We start from the raw sequence: 15294 nt of genomic DNA, 5'->3' as shown, positions 1-15294 counted from the left end.
AACACATTAACGAGGATGGGCATTCGTCAAAATGCCTCCTGTCCACAGGGCTCGCTCTGCTCTGATAGGTCCCATCCATCACTCTGTGCCAGGTCTGACCAATGAGCATGCCCATATCTATTAACGCCTGTTCCATAATGCCAAGTATAGCAGTCAGCCTGTCTGTCTGTCTGTCTGCTGTGTGTGGGCAGGTGACACACATGCATCTGCACTGCAATCTGGCTGCAGGGTGGCAAAGTTGTTACTGAGCTTTAATACGGCTGGCACAGTGCAACCTGGAGCATGGGTTTATATACTCAAGTGTGTAAAACTCAACGTGTGTTCAAGCGGAAATATCGCCACAATCTGCAAGACATAAACACAACTACAACTCTACATGTGCACACAGCCTGTAAACAAACACTGCGCTAACCGACACAGGTTTCTCTCTCTCTCTCTCTCTCTCTCTAGGTCACCCGACTTCATTAGTATCCAGAAAGAGTGCAACTCATTAATGAATGTCATTAAGGCAGGCGGTGAAGCGCTGGGTGGCTGCCAACAGGACGACTGCTGGGTGGTGTGCAGGGAGGGGGGGTGGATGAGCCATGGGCCAGCGCGAGCAGAAATGCAGCTGCCTCTTACTCTGGGTTGTCCCGCGGGAGGGTGGCATGCACAGGGAGCCGGATAAAAGGGTGAGAATGTGGAGGGTTCCGACTTGAGAGTTGAGGCTGCAGGTCTGGTAGAGGGTCAGGGCCGTGGGGTGTTGCAGGCGTGTGCCATCTGAATACTGCGGAAGATGGGGCACGGCAGACGCCATTTTGAAGAGCGATGCAGCCAGATGCCATTTTGAAGTGCTCTGCATGGGGATAATGGGAAATTATAAAACCTGAACCAACATTATACAAATAGTTAAGCCGTAATCAAGTCTTTATTCTTAAAAGGCTGATTTATGACTTATTAGGCTACATGACCACATGAACTTTACTGTAAGAATTTGACATCAGATTATCAGCCCAGTTTCCTGTACAAATTCCACCACATGTGAAGTACTTTGAGCAGATTCAAGATATGAAAATGAAACATTACTTGACATCCGTTTGTCAGGTCTGTCTACTTTCTGTTGCTGCTGCTCCAGCACCTCAGGACGCTGACGTCCGCACATCGTCACACCTGATCCAAGGCCTCGCCCGGAGCTCAGGACTCATCTGCTCCCATCTCTCTTACTGAGAAAGAAAACACGCACTCAAGCATTCAAACAATTAGTGCTAATCAGCCACTGACCTAGCAGGCGGCCATATTGATTTCAGAGGCTAATCAAGGAAAATCTTAATGACATGGCGATTAAAGTGCTCCACTATGTGAATTACACCTGTGATTAAATTCTATGGAGATCCAGAGCAGTCGAAAATGATCTAAAGTATGCATACAGTCGGAGGATACAAGCTGCTGAATTCAAGTCTGGTTGTTCATTGTAAGTTCCTCTGCAGACTGGGTCTGTAAAATATGTTAATGGGGAAAAAACAGTGTATACAGTGTATACATAGTATTAAAGGAAAATGTTCAGCGTTACAGAAAACTGAATCAAGAAAAACCAAAGAAAGTAAATATTTACAACTTTAATCTTTATTTCTTTAAAATAAGATAAAGGAAATTTTGTTATAATCAATAATACAAGTACAAAAAATTTATCAGAACACAGGAGAATATACAGGACAGAGCATGACAGTGACAGCTTAGGGAATTATATATGGTTCAAACAGACAAAGACCCTTGGTATATTATGGAAAATAGAAGAAAAAGTGGGCTGGTCAATGGAAGACTAGTTTTATTTCCCCCCTCAGGTAAACAAGGGAAAAGGATTGAAAAATATCTACTGTAAATGTAGTTAACTTGGCACCCACAAACCTGCTCTCCTTCCAGTTTCAGCCAACATTCTCCAATAAATAAGGCTATATTGAGGGGCCCAAAAGCAGGAAAAGTATGTGTGTGTGTCTGAGTGTGTGAATAATCTGAATAAGTTCACATTTTTATCTCGTGCATAAATACTTATTCATCTTAGATCACTCTTAAGATATTTCTATTATTAAACCATGATATTTATTACTGGGAATTTAAAAAGATATCAGGGACCTGACATCCATATTTAACATGACACAAACATATAACAAACAGTTAAAGCAAAACACAGCTTGTGACAAAAAAGATAAACTCAAGCATATGATGTGCTATTTGATAACCTTTTTGTTGTTTAACTATTGGGCGAGAGCTGAATGACTGTATGTGTGTCACATGTTGGCAAAGTGCTGCCTAGCCCTTCTCCAACGTGCTTTGTCACTGAAAGACGATGATGTGGGTGAAGTGCAACAATGAATATCATAACTTCCCACACACGTTGATACAGCTGTGTGCATTGAGACAGAAAACTGTGCTTCTGTTACTGCAGAAATTCTTATAAGCACTGCTAAAAAATATCAAACGTGAAAAAAGTAAAAGTGGACAAGATTAACATGTTGCTAATTAAGGCAGTTCTGACTGATACATACTGCGTGTCAGTCTGTTTCTGTTTGGCAGATGCTGAGTGTTTGGCACAAGTAAAAACCACCAAGGTTAACTGTAAGATCTGGAAGCAGGTAAAATCAAGCTGCAGCGCATTACGAAGAATCAAACTTCTCTTCACTCTCTTTGTCAGCGATAGTAAGAGGATAGTGTTTGTTAACAAGGCAATAAACTGACATGAACTGTCCATTGAGCCGCCGAAAAATATTGAAAATAAAGTCCCTCTGGCAGGCTTTTTACGTTTCTATCCCACCTGTGTGATGGGGGGCTGGAGTGGTGGGAAGGCTGTCAATGAAGGTCAGAGTCTCATAGCAAATGAATTATACCCAGGTGAGGTCAACTGCGGTGGGGGCAGGTGGCATCTACATCTCGTGGGCGGCAAGATGATGCTCTGGGATTCCATTGGCATGAGCCACCACTGTGTTATTCTCATTGAGGCGCCGCACGCGGTACATTTCATAGTGGATGCTGCTGGTGATGTCCTTAATGTTCTGCATATGGGTCCTGAAAGAAGCACAAATATACAGACACATAAAGATCCAGTAGAAAAGACGGACAAACCTTAATTGACAAAATGGTGTATGTGCACAGTCTGTCACTGACTGTTTTCATGTTTGTCTTCTGAAGGAGGAAACCTTAAATCAAAGTTTAGGACGAGTATGAGCAGCAGGATTTTGTGACAACTGGTTTGGAAGCCAATCGTCATCCATTATGCAGCTTATAGAAATGTGGTGTGGAAAGTTGGAAACTTCCGCTGCAAATACACTGAGAATGACCTATGAAGTTGGAAAACATTTTGGGTTCAGTGTTTAAATTTTGAAACAAAAAATTGTTTTTGTGGAGAAACCATACCGGATGCAAAATATTATTCTTAAAATGTGTTTATAGGGGATCTTTAAACGCACACTGACACACTATCAAGGCTGCTTTTAAAACGGACATATTGATACACAGAAAAAAGTCACTCACCTGATGAGGAGATCCCTTAAATAGGCAAACTCACAGTGGGCTATGTTCTCAACTAATAGAGAGAGAGAGGGAGAGAAGTCATGAGTGATTAGAAATAATCAAAAGCGAGTTAAAACAGGACCCAAACAACAGTCAGTGTGACAGCTGTGAGCTGTGATGGGTTGCTGGTGAGTTTCCTGAACAGTCCACTAGGTGGAGTCCCAGTGTGTTGTCCCCACAGACACAGAGGTGTCATGTGTCATGTCAACGATCAAGTGCCCTCGCCTACAGCATTTTTCTGTCGCTAACTTCATCAACTCAGAGTCCCTCTGAAGAGATAAGGCTAACTGCGCAAAAGAAAATCCTGCCAGACACGTGTTTGTGTGTGTCTGCGCAGCGCTCTGTGCAGGAAATGAAACTTCCTTTATGAGACACTTGATAGAGGGGTGGTGCCGCCTGTCTGGAGTGGATAACATAATTAAATATTGAAAGACAAATCCCTGCAGTAAAAAATGGATGTTAAAGCGCACCACTGGCCAACTGATAAACTGAATAAGTATAACTCTTTCTTTGAAACAAAACAAAAACACCACAACACATTTTATTTCTTAAGTGAGCATCTATCGTGTATGTCTTTGTGATACAAAAGGGGATGCATGAGGGAACCAAATAAACAAATAAGGCCTCTTCAGTCATACTGTGTCTGCTGGAGGCCTGAGCCAGCTGCATGGCACACAACGCCAGTCTGAATGCTGAAGGGAGCATTGTTTTATTGACTGACTGACTCAGTGAGGTCTTTATCTTTGTTTTTTTTTTGTTTTTTTTTTTCAACAAAACCACTTCCAGCTTTGTTATGCGCATACTGACAAAATTCTGTCCAGAAAGTGTCTCTCAAAACAAATTTAAATAGAAGAACAAAACAGGGAAAACAGAGACTGAAATAGGAGGAGAGAAAGGGAGAGAGCTGTACCTTCAATGGTTCCCCACTTGGTCTTCCTCCCCAGCAGCCTCCTGCCATTGACCTGGTACTCCTGGTCACTGCCCACCACGGCAAATGGGATCATCTCCTGCTCCGAGGTTAAAGGTCGACAGACAATGGAGTCAGATATCAATCAAGTTAAGTGTTATTAAAAATGGCACTGGATGGATTTAGGATGACAGTGCTCCATAGAGAGGTATGCCTGAGCATAAACAAAGATGACGGTGTTAACAATACCTGCCAGAGGTTATACAGTTTATCTGTTAGGATCAAACCTTCAAACCCATCTCCTCACCCTAATCTTCTCGTTAATCATTCTGTCCTCTGCATCCTCGTCAAACTCCTTCTGAGGGTACACGTCAATCCCGTTGGCTCGCAGCTCTTCCCTGATCTGGTATTGAAAGGATACAAAGTAAGGCCTTTAATTGTAGTAGTAATTAGGCAGGCATGCTTTGATGGAGTCTTAAGAGAAATCAAACAAATGTACCTAAAACTGCACCATGTACAGATTAAGGTGGTATTAACGCTAATCAGCCTACTAATCTACTCCAAAAGTTTGAGCTTAGTTGTTAATCGCTGCCTGTATACAAACAAAACAGAAATGATGCCTATGCATAAATCTGTGCTTGCAAGTCTGCAATGCGCATATACAAACACACACACACACACACACACCACACACACACACCACACCACACCACACACACACACACACACATAAACCAAGGGTTTAGCCACCTCACTGCTATTGAGGGGAGGGGAAATCCTGAGGTTCTTGAAGACGATGCCAGTAAAAACATACAAATGAGAGGCCGCAGCCTATTAACTGCGTAAAGGAAGAACAGAAAGTAAAGGATGCACTTGAACTCTTGCTCTAACGTAGCCACGTTTTGGGACTGTCCAAACAGTGAAGGGAGAGCACAAGAAAGAACCACCATAGAAAACCACAGGGGACTTAGCCTATCTCTGGTTACTGGACCATAAACATGACAAGATGTAAGCATGGATAGTGGGGAAAAAAAGAAGATGACTCTGGATTATACATATGAATTTAAAAGGGGAGATTAAAAGAGTACAGAAATCAATTAAAAATGAAGACAAATGTTACCTTCTTTTTGAAGAAGTCCCTCTCCTCCAGGGTGAGTGTATCCGCTTTGGCAATAACTGGGACGATGTTGACCACTTTACTGAGACGTCTCATGAATTCTACATCAAGAGGCCGCAGACTGAGAGAGATTGGGAAAGCAGACATCAGATGTAGAGACATGCATGTGAAACTGTAATACAAAACTCTTCCACTAGAGGGCAGATGTTCCTAATAAATTGTCCCAGATGGAAGAACTACTGTAACATATTTTCAGACCCAATTGTTCACCTTCCATCCATGACCTAATCATAGTATGCAGTGTGTGTGAGCAGCTCCTTGATGAGACTGAAAGGACTTGTGGTCGGTTTGAGAAGCTCAGGCTTTTCCCGCAGTTTGACGAAAGCATCTGCTTGTGGTTAAGAGCGGCGGATTCTGGCCTGGCTTCGACACTTCGACAAAGACCGGTCATTGTCAACAAGGAGCCTTGCGCACTCATGCGAGACCACACTCAAAAAGACAAAAGTGCAGAATTGATTGCACACGCCCAGACACCCACACAGACTCTCTGTCTCTCTCGTCCTTCCTGCCTCTCTCCCATTAGGCTTTTTAAGGCAAACCCTGAGCAGCTGCTGGCCAGGCCATGTGACATCTGCAGTGTTGGATCAACATGAAACGCTGCTGATGGGGCACAGAGACAGGGGGCCATTTCACACCAGCCCCCCTGCCTGAGTAAAGACAGGCCATGACACCAAAATTAATAGAGGTGCAGCACTTGAATGGCGCTCTATGATCAACTGTGTGTCTTTGTGTGTGCACGCCTGAACGAGGCAGACGATCCACAGCTGCTTTCAACATTCTCCTAAGACTTGCCTCTGCACTCGACCACAGTTACACAAATGCAAAAGCTATAAACTGCACGGTGAATCTATCACTTGATGGACACATGAGACTGTGTGCACCCTCCCCCTAATTTCTCCCGCTAGTACACGCCAACCCCCTGAGCTCCGAAAAAAGCGCGGGGCTGAACTGGCAGGGTGTAGAGAGGGAAGGCAGTTTACGCAGTTCAATCAGAGACAGATGTGTGTGTCTGTAAGAGATCCAGGGAGAGAAACTTGGGACACTCTGCTGCTTCGGGGCCTGGCGAGAGCAACCCATCTTTCCAGTGTGTGTGTTTGTGTGTGTGTGTATGTGTGGTGGACTGGTGTTCTGGGATATGTTGCATCTTGCGGAGCGGAAATGTGCAGGGACGTGGTGTGTTCAGCACAAGGGATAAGAAAGCAAAGAGATGTTCCCCAGTTTTACACTGAAAATCTTCAGAAGAGGGCTGAATGATATGCAAAAAAATCATATTTCTATATTATCATATTATTATTTTTATATATTTTTTGGCAGATATTGCGATATGAATCACGATTTTGGTGGGAATTTTTAAATCAAATTTTCACAATCAAGATCTAAAAATGATGATGACATGATTCTTGTTGGGGTCTGTACCAAACAACCAAGTTCCCTTACATCTGGAGAATATCTTTTATTTATAATGGTATGTTGTGATACATTTTACATACATTTATATAAAATGGCCAGGTAATACTACACTCGGCCATATTAAGATTTCGATTATATTTTGATTCATTGTTCAGCCCTACTTCAGGATAAACAAAGGAAACCTGTATCAGTACGTGATCTGTTGGCACATGCACAACACATTGTTGGTAAAAATAGAATCTGTTGAAGTTCCAGTTGATGTAACTCTATTGTATTGTCATGTTAATGAAACTAATGTCAGTGCTTGCTATTTAAAGACCTGAATGATAAAGTCATCACTGTGGCAAATACAATATTCTCGCTGTCTTGTTGAGCATAAAAGAATTGATGCCACACACATATCTGAAACATGACTCTATTAACAGCTAGCAGCTGGCTAACATACCTTAGCACAAAGACTGGAAACAGGGGGGGAACAGTTACCATGATTCTGTAATTTCCAGCACATAGCCCCAGTACCCGTTATGTGCAGTTGTGTGTGTCCACTTCCATGGATTCTTACACTTTTGTGTTTATACAAATTAAACAAACCTTTAACCTTTAGTGCAGTTTCTCCTGCTTCCAGTCTCTATGCTAGAGTAGTTTCGATCTTTTTATCTAACCCTCAACGAGAAAAAAATCAAGTTTATTTCCCAAAATGGTGAAATCTTTCTCTAGTGTTCTTTCTCATCTAAGAGCAACAGAAGGCAGCACTGATATCCTTTTAGTGTTGTTGTGTTGGGAGCTGACAAAGAAGAAGGAAGAATTTACATTCAAGCTTTCTTAGCTCTGTGTGTGTCACTGTACATGTCCTTACCAGTGTCCCGTCGGGGGGATAAAGTATATGCAGCAGTGAACTCTGGAGTCTGGGATTCTTTTCTTCCTGTTGATGTTGATCTCCTCCTGCAGGTATGCTTCGTACTGGTCATTAATGAACTTCATGATGGGCTGCCAGCTAGACCGCAGCAGGCATTGATTGAGGGGATGACGAGGGAGGAGGGGGACAGGAAGAGATGGAGAGATAAAAGAGGAAAGGAGGAGGCAAGACAGAGGTAGAAAAGGGGATAGATGGGTAGGAGGGGGAAGAGGAAGGAGCTCAGAGAGAGATAAACAGAGAGAGGAGGAAGACAAGGATATAAACCGACAGAGAACAGGAACAGGAAAAGTAAGGAGAGAGGGTAAGGCATCTGGTTAGACACAATTCAAATCTCACAGCTCATATAGTTAATGCAGTGATGGCAGAATTGTAACGTACCAGTTCTCATTGTTGATCTGGTCTCCAAAGCCTGGTGTGTCAATGACTGTCAGCTTCATTCTCACTCCTTTCTCCTCGATGTCTACACATAAACAAAAACACATGTGAGTTCAGTCAGTGACAGCACACTGTATACCATGATGCCAAAAACACACTGTGCACTTTATAAACAACTACTGAACCATGTGCTGTAGATGTAAAACAAGAAAAAGTGGCATGATTCTACAACTGTACTTCCTATTTCTCACTTGGATTTTATTCAGAAACTCATTTTGAGAGACAAAAGAGCGACCAGGTTCAAAATTGTTGGTTTGGTAATTGAAGAAAATTTGATTTAAAGAATGGGAGGAAGAAAAGTAGAGTGAAAGAAGTATAAATTACATGTTTAGAGTGTGTAGACAAGCACTATGTAACATTTAACTATGGCTGACTGATGATTCAGTCTGACAGAGGGAACAGTGTAAATACAGAAGGAAAGGGGAGAAAAACAAAGTGACAGGGATGGGTTTATCTTGGCTAACAGACCTACAGACACAGACAAACAGAAAGACAGCCAAAAAGAGGGGACAGAGATAAGAAGGGAGGGGTTCAAGAGGGCCATACCATGACTGATAGACTTGATTTCGATTGTTTTGGGGATCTTCTCTTGGCTTGTAGCCAGCACTGACTTACGGCTGACTTTAGACTTGAACAGTGTGTTCATCAGAGTAGACTTTCCCAGGCCACTCTGTCCTGTAAGCAAAAACACAGTCAGAGAGGGCAGACAGTGAGACGAACACGCACACCATAACATATATGTATGTTAAAAAAAGCTCTTTTTACTGTGGCTGCTTGCACTGTATGTACTTTATACTGCAATATTGTAATATACCCAAAAAAGATTAAATGATCATTTTCTGTGACAGTTTAAAACTCAAGACGCCTCCACACTGTCGGTTGTTGGGCTGAAACAGTGACAAGCTGCAGGCGTCTGTCTGCACAAACACTCCGGCAAAGCCATCAATATGCGTGACCACAACCCAAATACGCCTTCAAAAAGACAGAGTGGATCCAAGGTAAACCATTTTTTAAATATGTGCACTGAGTGACCAGAAATACAGAAAAACTTGCATATTGTGATGCCATTCAAAAGAACACTCCTGTATGAGACTCCTGTACCTTTAAGAAGCTTTTTAGGAGTATTTTTACATTTTGGGCGACACTGTGAATAATAATACACAATAATAATTTATATACCACTTTTGTTAGCACTTACAAAGTGATTACCACTATAAATGTAATGATTCCATTAAAAAAAGAAGCTAAAAATTTAACACAGCAAACAATCAAGAAGAACAATCAAGCATATGAAAATAAAACCAAACCAGGATAAAAACATGAAATAATATTAATAAGCAAAGAAAGATGTAATATTACAAACCTTTTACAGAGTCTGAATATGAAAAGATTCATTTTCTTCCTATAATTTTATCATTTGCCATTTGCTTTACTTTTCAACAAGATGATCACACACGTGGTTGTAATAATGCTTTCCATCTGGAGAAGACCGACTAAGGGCAACTTTATGGTAGAAGCTCTGTCTAATTGTCAATATGGATGGAACCACATCTTGCCTCTGCACATCATGCTATCACCCCCACAGGTTAATGAAGGAGGAGTTTGGAGGGGCCCACAGTGCAGCAAACATTCACAGTTCAGTTTTAGGTTAAGTCAACATTTAGAACTTCACTGACTAATGGAGGCGAACACTCAAACACAGTCAGGTTCGGATCGTCGCAGCAGAGACAACAGCTGCAGATTTTATTGGATGAAAATCATACCTCAGCTGGAAGTTTAGGAAGTGATCATCACCGCCAAATTTGGATTTTTATCAGCTATAAAGCTTCATCAGCACTACTCAGTGTCCATCCTCTGTAACAGCTGTATTTCCCAAAGTGTATCGGTCCAACATTCTTTCACTAACTACCATCACAACAGTGAAATGGCGCCAAAATCCCACGCTTGCCTACTGTACATGGATATAGTAGTGCAGATTTTGTATAAAACTATAACAAAGCTAAATCAAAAGCAAAGAAAAACTGCGATGAAATATTCCTCTGTAATATCATTGATGAAAAAGAAGAAATTAAATCAAAGTATCACCCAAAATCATGACAATCCATTGCCCAATAAAACATTTTTTGCACACAATCAAGTTCATCTGTGCCTCTTTATAATCAGATACAGGCTAGATTTTTCCCCTCTGTATTCTTCGGCACCAAAGTCTGTCCAAAAAAAAAAAAAGAAAAGAAAAGAAAAAAAAAAAGACTCTACCTGCTCTGTTGCTTTCACGGTTTGTGATCATGCAGCTACAATGTTTAATTACACAAATTAAACCTAAAGCACTCTGCTAACCACAAAGATGCCAACCCAATTATCCAGTTTTAAAAAGTATCTTTCCTTGCTGCATTGCCTCCACACCTTCACACAGTTCTAGTCTCAACCCTGAGGCTGCTTCTTAAGCAAGCTTTTTTTATTTGGGCATAAAACACAGACCAACCGGCGCGACATCATCTAGAGGAGACAAACGGTAGGGAGGTGGTGTGGGTTTTATGGTGGCCTGTCTACTATGGAGGCATGTGTGTGTGCAGCTAGCTCTGGTTTTAAAAGGTGCCTGATCACAGTGATGAGGGCTCAATGAGAAAGAGAGTTTTAAGTCCTACTGTGTGTGGCTGCTTATTAAAATTCGTTTGAGGCCTCAGTTTTCTGACACAACTTGATTAGAGAGAAAACAGCATCTACCTGAATGACAGGACACATGTCATAACAGCTGGCTGAAGTCTTTTTGAGATGAACATACATCTAAGTATAATGGTGGATACTATGTGTAAAATGTATTTGATGACAAGGCTCAATGAATGAGAAAGTGAAAAAGATCATCCTCATAATTAAGAACGCCCCTTTTCAGTGGAAAAGGCAGACATGACCACTGACAACCTACATTAGCAAGAATCCCTCCCTTTAGATCACATTTTATTATTCCTCAGAGAAATTCATCTTCTCTATTTGAGCAATTTTAAATATTTAGAAGCAGCAACCATTCACAGCCGAGCAGGCAGGGACCAACTCCAGCCCTGAGGCCAGTGCTTTAGTCAAGGGTAATGATATGAATATTTCTAATACCTAACATGCATGTCTTCTGGTTTGTGTGAGGGGTGAGTACAAGGACACTGGAACTTTCTTGCTGTAAGGCTATCAGACAAACTCAGTGTGTCTACATTCACTTAAATGTCCAGGTAACTCCTAAATTAGTGCAGGTAGTCATAGAGTAGATTTACATGCAGTAGTTACTGTAAATACATGCTGCTTACATGTAGCAGGCCAGTAATCTGATTTCTCAACTAACCCAACCTTATGTCGAAAGCATGGCTCACTCCTTTTTATTTTTTTTAATGATGAAAAGATGATACTTCCTGTATTTGAATTTATCAAGCAATTCCAAACCAAGTAATTCAGACTTCTGAGGCTTCTCTGTGTTAGTTTCAGTTTTAGTCAGACTATGAATGGAATTATTTTAAATATGAGGATGTATCTCTACATATAACACCGTCTCCTTTCATCCAGCTGCTCTGCTGTCACAAAAATACTTGCTCTCTGAGGTCTTTGTCACGCACATGAGAACACGTATCACCCGAATTAGAAACAATTTTGTGGCCAAGAAATCAGTGTTCTCCAGGAGAGGTCTACCGACATAAAACGTAACCCAGCTTCTTAATGCATAGAAATGCACCCACTGACTCAGAGTCTGAACTATACATGCTATACTTACCCACAACCATTATGTTGAGCTCGAAACCCTGCTTCATGGCCTTCCTCCTCATCTGCTCCAGAATGGCATCAATACCCACGTAACTGAAGTCCACGGTGGGGCCACTGGCCTTCTCCCCGTACAGACCGCCCACTGCTGTGGACACCATGGCATCGGGCACTGCCGCCTCAGACATGGCACTGCCGCTGTAGCTGGAAATCACCTCTGGCCCTGATTTGACAGAGAGAAAGAAAGAAAGAGAGGGAAAGTTAGAAGGAAGTTGCTGAGGTGTAACATGGATTAAGGGTGTTATGGGGACGAGGGTGGAGAGGAGTGACAGATAAATGACTGATAAGCAATGGCGAGAATGTAAAAAAACAAATATTGTGAGTAAGACGAGGAAGTGGGCGAGAGCGGTGCATAGCTCAATATTGGACGACATCCACACTACAAGAAGAACTCCAAGAATCGGAGTTCCTAAGAAATCCCAGCTGAAACTCGTGCAAGCTCTCAAGCTGCTCAAAAACTTAGCGTTATCATCTACTTCTTGATCCATGAAAATCACAACATACATCCTCGTCCTTGGGAAACTGCTGCTCTTCGATGCTTTGGATATACCTGCTGGAGAGCTGGAACACGAAGTGGCTCATAAATGTGTTTAGTTGTTTTAGTCGGTTTTATAATCAAACACCACATGCACCGTGTAAAAACACCCCCTGACTTTCAAACAGAGGAGATGGTTGGTCTCATGCCAACACAGACTTTTGACTCAACAGAAAACTATTAGAAAATATACTCTGTAGTATTCAAGTACTTTGCACTTGGCAGGAGGTTATCCCTGTAGTTTGTTTTGCTAATGATTAGCTTAATGTCCTCCTGTGGAATGCCTACGGATGTGTGTCCAATCATAAGTTAAATGTTCGACTTTTAACATGTTCACAGAGGTCTGTGCATAAGTGGCTGCAAGAGTGTGTTGTGTCAGTGTAGGTGAAGACTTTACACTGTTTATGTCTATGTCTGTATGTAGAGTGGTTCATGTGGCTAATACCCTTCACAAGGCCTCCCTTTCCCTCGCTCGCTCAGCACAGCGCAGTGTTACTGTCCTGTTAATCTGAGAGTGGAAAAGAGAGAGACGGCTGAGGCTGAAACCCGATCCGCTCACCCAGCTAGCCTGACACACACACACACACACACACGGAGTACATGCTCGAGTTTGTGCATTTAAAAGCAGTGGTCGCCATGGCCTCGTACACACTCGGCCTTACCTCTTTCTGATCACATAGCTGACCTGTAGGTACATGCATACATACACAAGCTCATACAAACATGGATACACACACATATCATCCAGTACAGAAGGGGCAGCCAGGAAACAGCTATTGGTTTCCAGCCCAGGCACAAATCTTACTCCACAACACTTGACCTGCCACACGGAGAAGAAGTCCAGACAACTAGGCTAGTTCACTTGTATCACTCGGGGAATTAAATCAACAGGGAATGGCACCACTGCTGGCAGAAGCTCCACAATCCTCAAACTGGCACTGCATTGATTAATGGAAGAAATTCAGTGAAGAATAACACTGCTGCAGAAACTCAACAGTAGTTTATATTCAGCTTCTTACTTTTATAATGTGCTCCTTTGTGTGTGTGTGTGTGTGTATATATATGTGTGTCATAGAGACCCACCTATGGAAGCAGCTCTCCTGGCCTCCTTCACCACTTCCCCATCCTGTTCCAGCAGTCAGTCAGCAACTTACTGCAACTCACTGCCCTCCACCTCTCCCCCTCTGCACCTCCCACATTCCCATACCTCTGCTCCTGTCTCTCTCTCTCAACCTCACCCTTTCCTCCCTCCACATACTGATTCTCTCCCGTCATCAGTTTCCCCTCTACACTCCATCTCTTAGTTTTCCATTGTCTGTCCTGTTTGACTCCCCTCCTCCATTCTCTGACATTACTCATTCACCTCCTTTCTGCTGCTCTCATCTGGCTTTTATCCTTAACATTACATTGTCTGTCCCCCTTTCCAAACTCCCCCATTTTGATTACCTTTATCTCACATCACACAACCCTTGCTCCCTTTATCCTCTGCTTTGCCACACTTCTTGTCAATTAACTGTTGCCTCTGTGACAGTTGAGTGCTGTAAACAGAGATGGGGCCAGCACACCTTGACAGGCAAGGTTGCAACAATGGTGCTTCACCTGAGGCAGGATACCAGCAAAGTGTCAAAGCCAATACAAATAATGTGAACAAGGTTAGCAGACACTTGAGATATAGTATCAGCCTCTGTTCTCAAATATCATCCAACAGTGGCTACACCTGCAAAGCACTAAAATAAAAAGACAGTCATCCTTCTTCTCTTTTAAAATGACATAATCTGAGCATGCTGAATGTTCAAATGTCAGAAAGCTGAAACAAATATGTGATTAATAGGCTGACTTTTTCTAGGAAAACATCCCTAATCAGTGATGAAATAAATGAAGTGTGTTCCTGAGAGTTTTTGGTCATGACCAAGTTTAAGTGGCTCAGTGATCTCACCCACAATCTCTTCTCTTCTTTTTGAAAGCTTTATGTGTACAAATCATCACAGCACCTGCCTTTGATATGAGGTCTTGTCCTTAAATAAGTGCCTCATTTCCTTCTTTGAGAACAGGGTACTGAGAACAATGCTGCCCACATCTATTGTATTAACAAGATGTCTGCACTGTTTAACAAATAGTAAACACACACTAATCTCCTGATGCGGGTGGAAAAGTACTAAAGCCACCAAACGACAGGGTGAATGGGAGAGAGATGGAAAGAGTGGCGGAGTTGTCAGTGTATCCTGCATCTTAACTAGCTGGTTTCCCAGACAGAAGCAGCAAGACTCTCTCTGTCATTCTTGAATACAACACTGCCCACTTGCCCGAGTCAAAGTAGCGTCAAACACTGTAAACTACTTGGCAAACACACAAACAAACACAAAGTCCTGGCCGACTGCTGTGGGAAACCCAGCTCTACCCAACAATGAAAATAAATCACTTTCTTTAGGGGTAGTAAACTGTTTCAGTCCAGTTGTCGCCAATTTCAGTAAACTACAAAACCCACAATGTAGTGGTGTTGATATAAGAATGTCAAGCTGCGAGTGAAGTGTACTGTGTCGATTCTGTTGTTTTGAGAGTCAAATCAGACTAGT

The 15294-nt window shown here is 42.3% G+C and overlaps 1 protein-coding gene across 14 annotated transcripts in view; it reads right to left on the bottom strand.

Moving 5' to 3' along the window:
- Positions 1–1580: 1580 nt before the first annotated feature.
- Positions 1581–15294, bottom strand: part of LOC108880247 (septin-9) — a 135350-nt gene continuing 121636 nt past the window's right edge. For all 14 annotated transcript variants that reach the window (XM_051073732.1, XM_018671702.2, XM_051073738.1 and 11 more), the window contains 9 exons: positions 12140–12349; positions 8935–9063; positions 8332–8413; positions 7894–8031; positions 5571–5688; positions 4758–4853; positions 4454–4550; positions 3505–3556; positions 1581–3039 (listed from right to left, as the gene is read on the bottom strand). In XM_051073732.1, the coding sequence (XP_050929689.1) occupies positions 2898–3039; positions 3505–3556; positions 4454–4550; positions 4758–4853; positions 5571–5688; positions 7894–8031; positions 8332–8413; positions 8935–9063; positions 12140–12349 (1064 nt within the window). In that variant the 3' untranslated portion in view covers positions 1581–2897. The remainder of the gene's footprint in view (positions 3040–3504; positions 3557–4453; positions 4551–4757; positions 4854–5570; positions 5689–7893; positions 8032–8331; positions 8414–8934; positions 9064–12139; positions 12350–15294) is intronic.

Source organism: Lates calcarifer, linkage group LG11 (genome assembly GCF_001640805.2).
Source record: "Lates calcarifer isolate ASB-BC8 linkage group LG11, TLL_Latcal_v3, whole genome shotgun sequence".
NCBI lineage: Eukaryota > Metazoa > Chordata > Actinopteri > Centropomidae > Lates > Lates calcarifer.
This window is presented reverse-complemented; position numbering and strand designations above follow the sequence as displayed.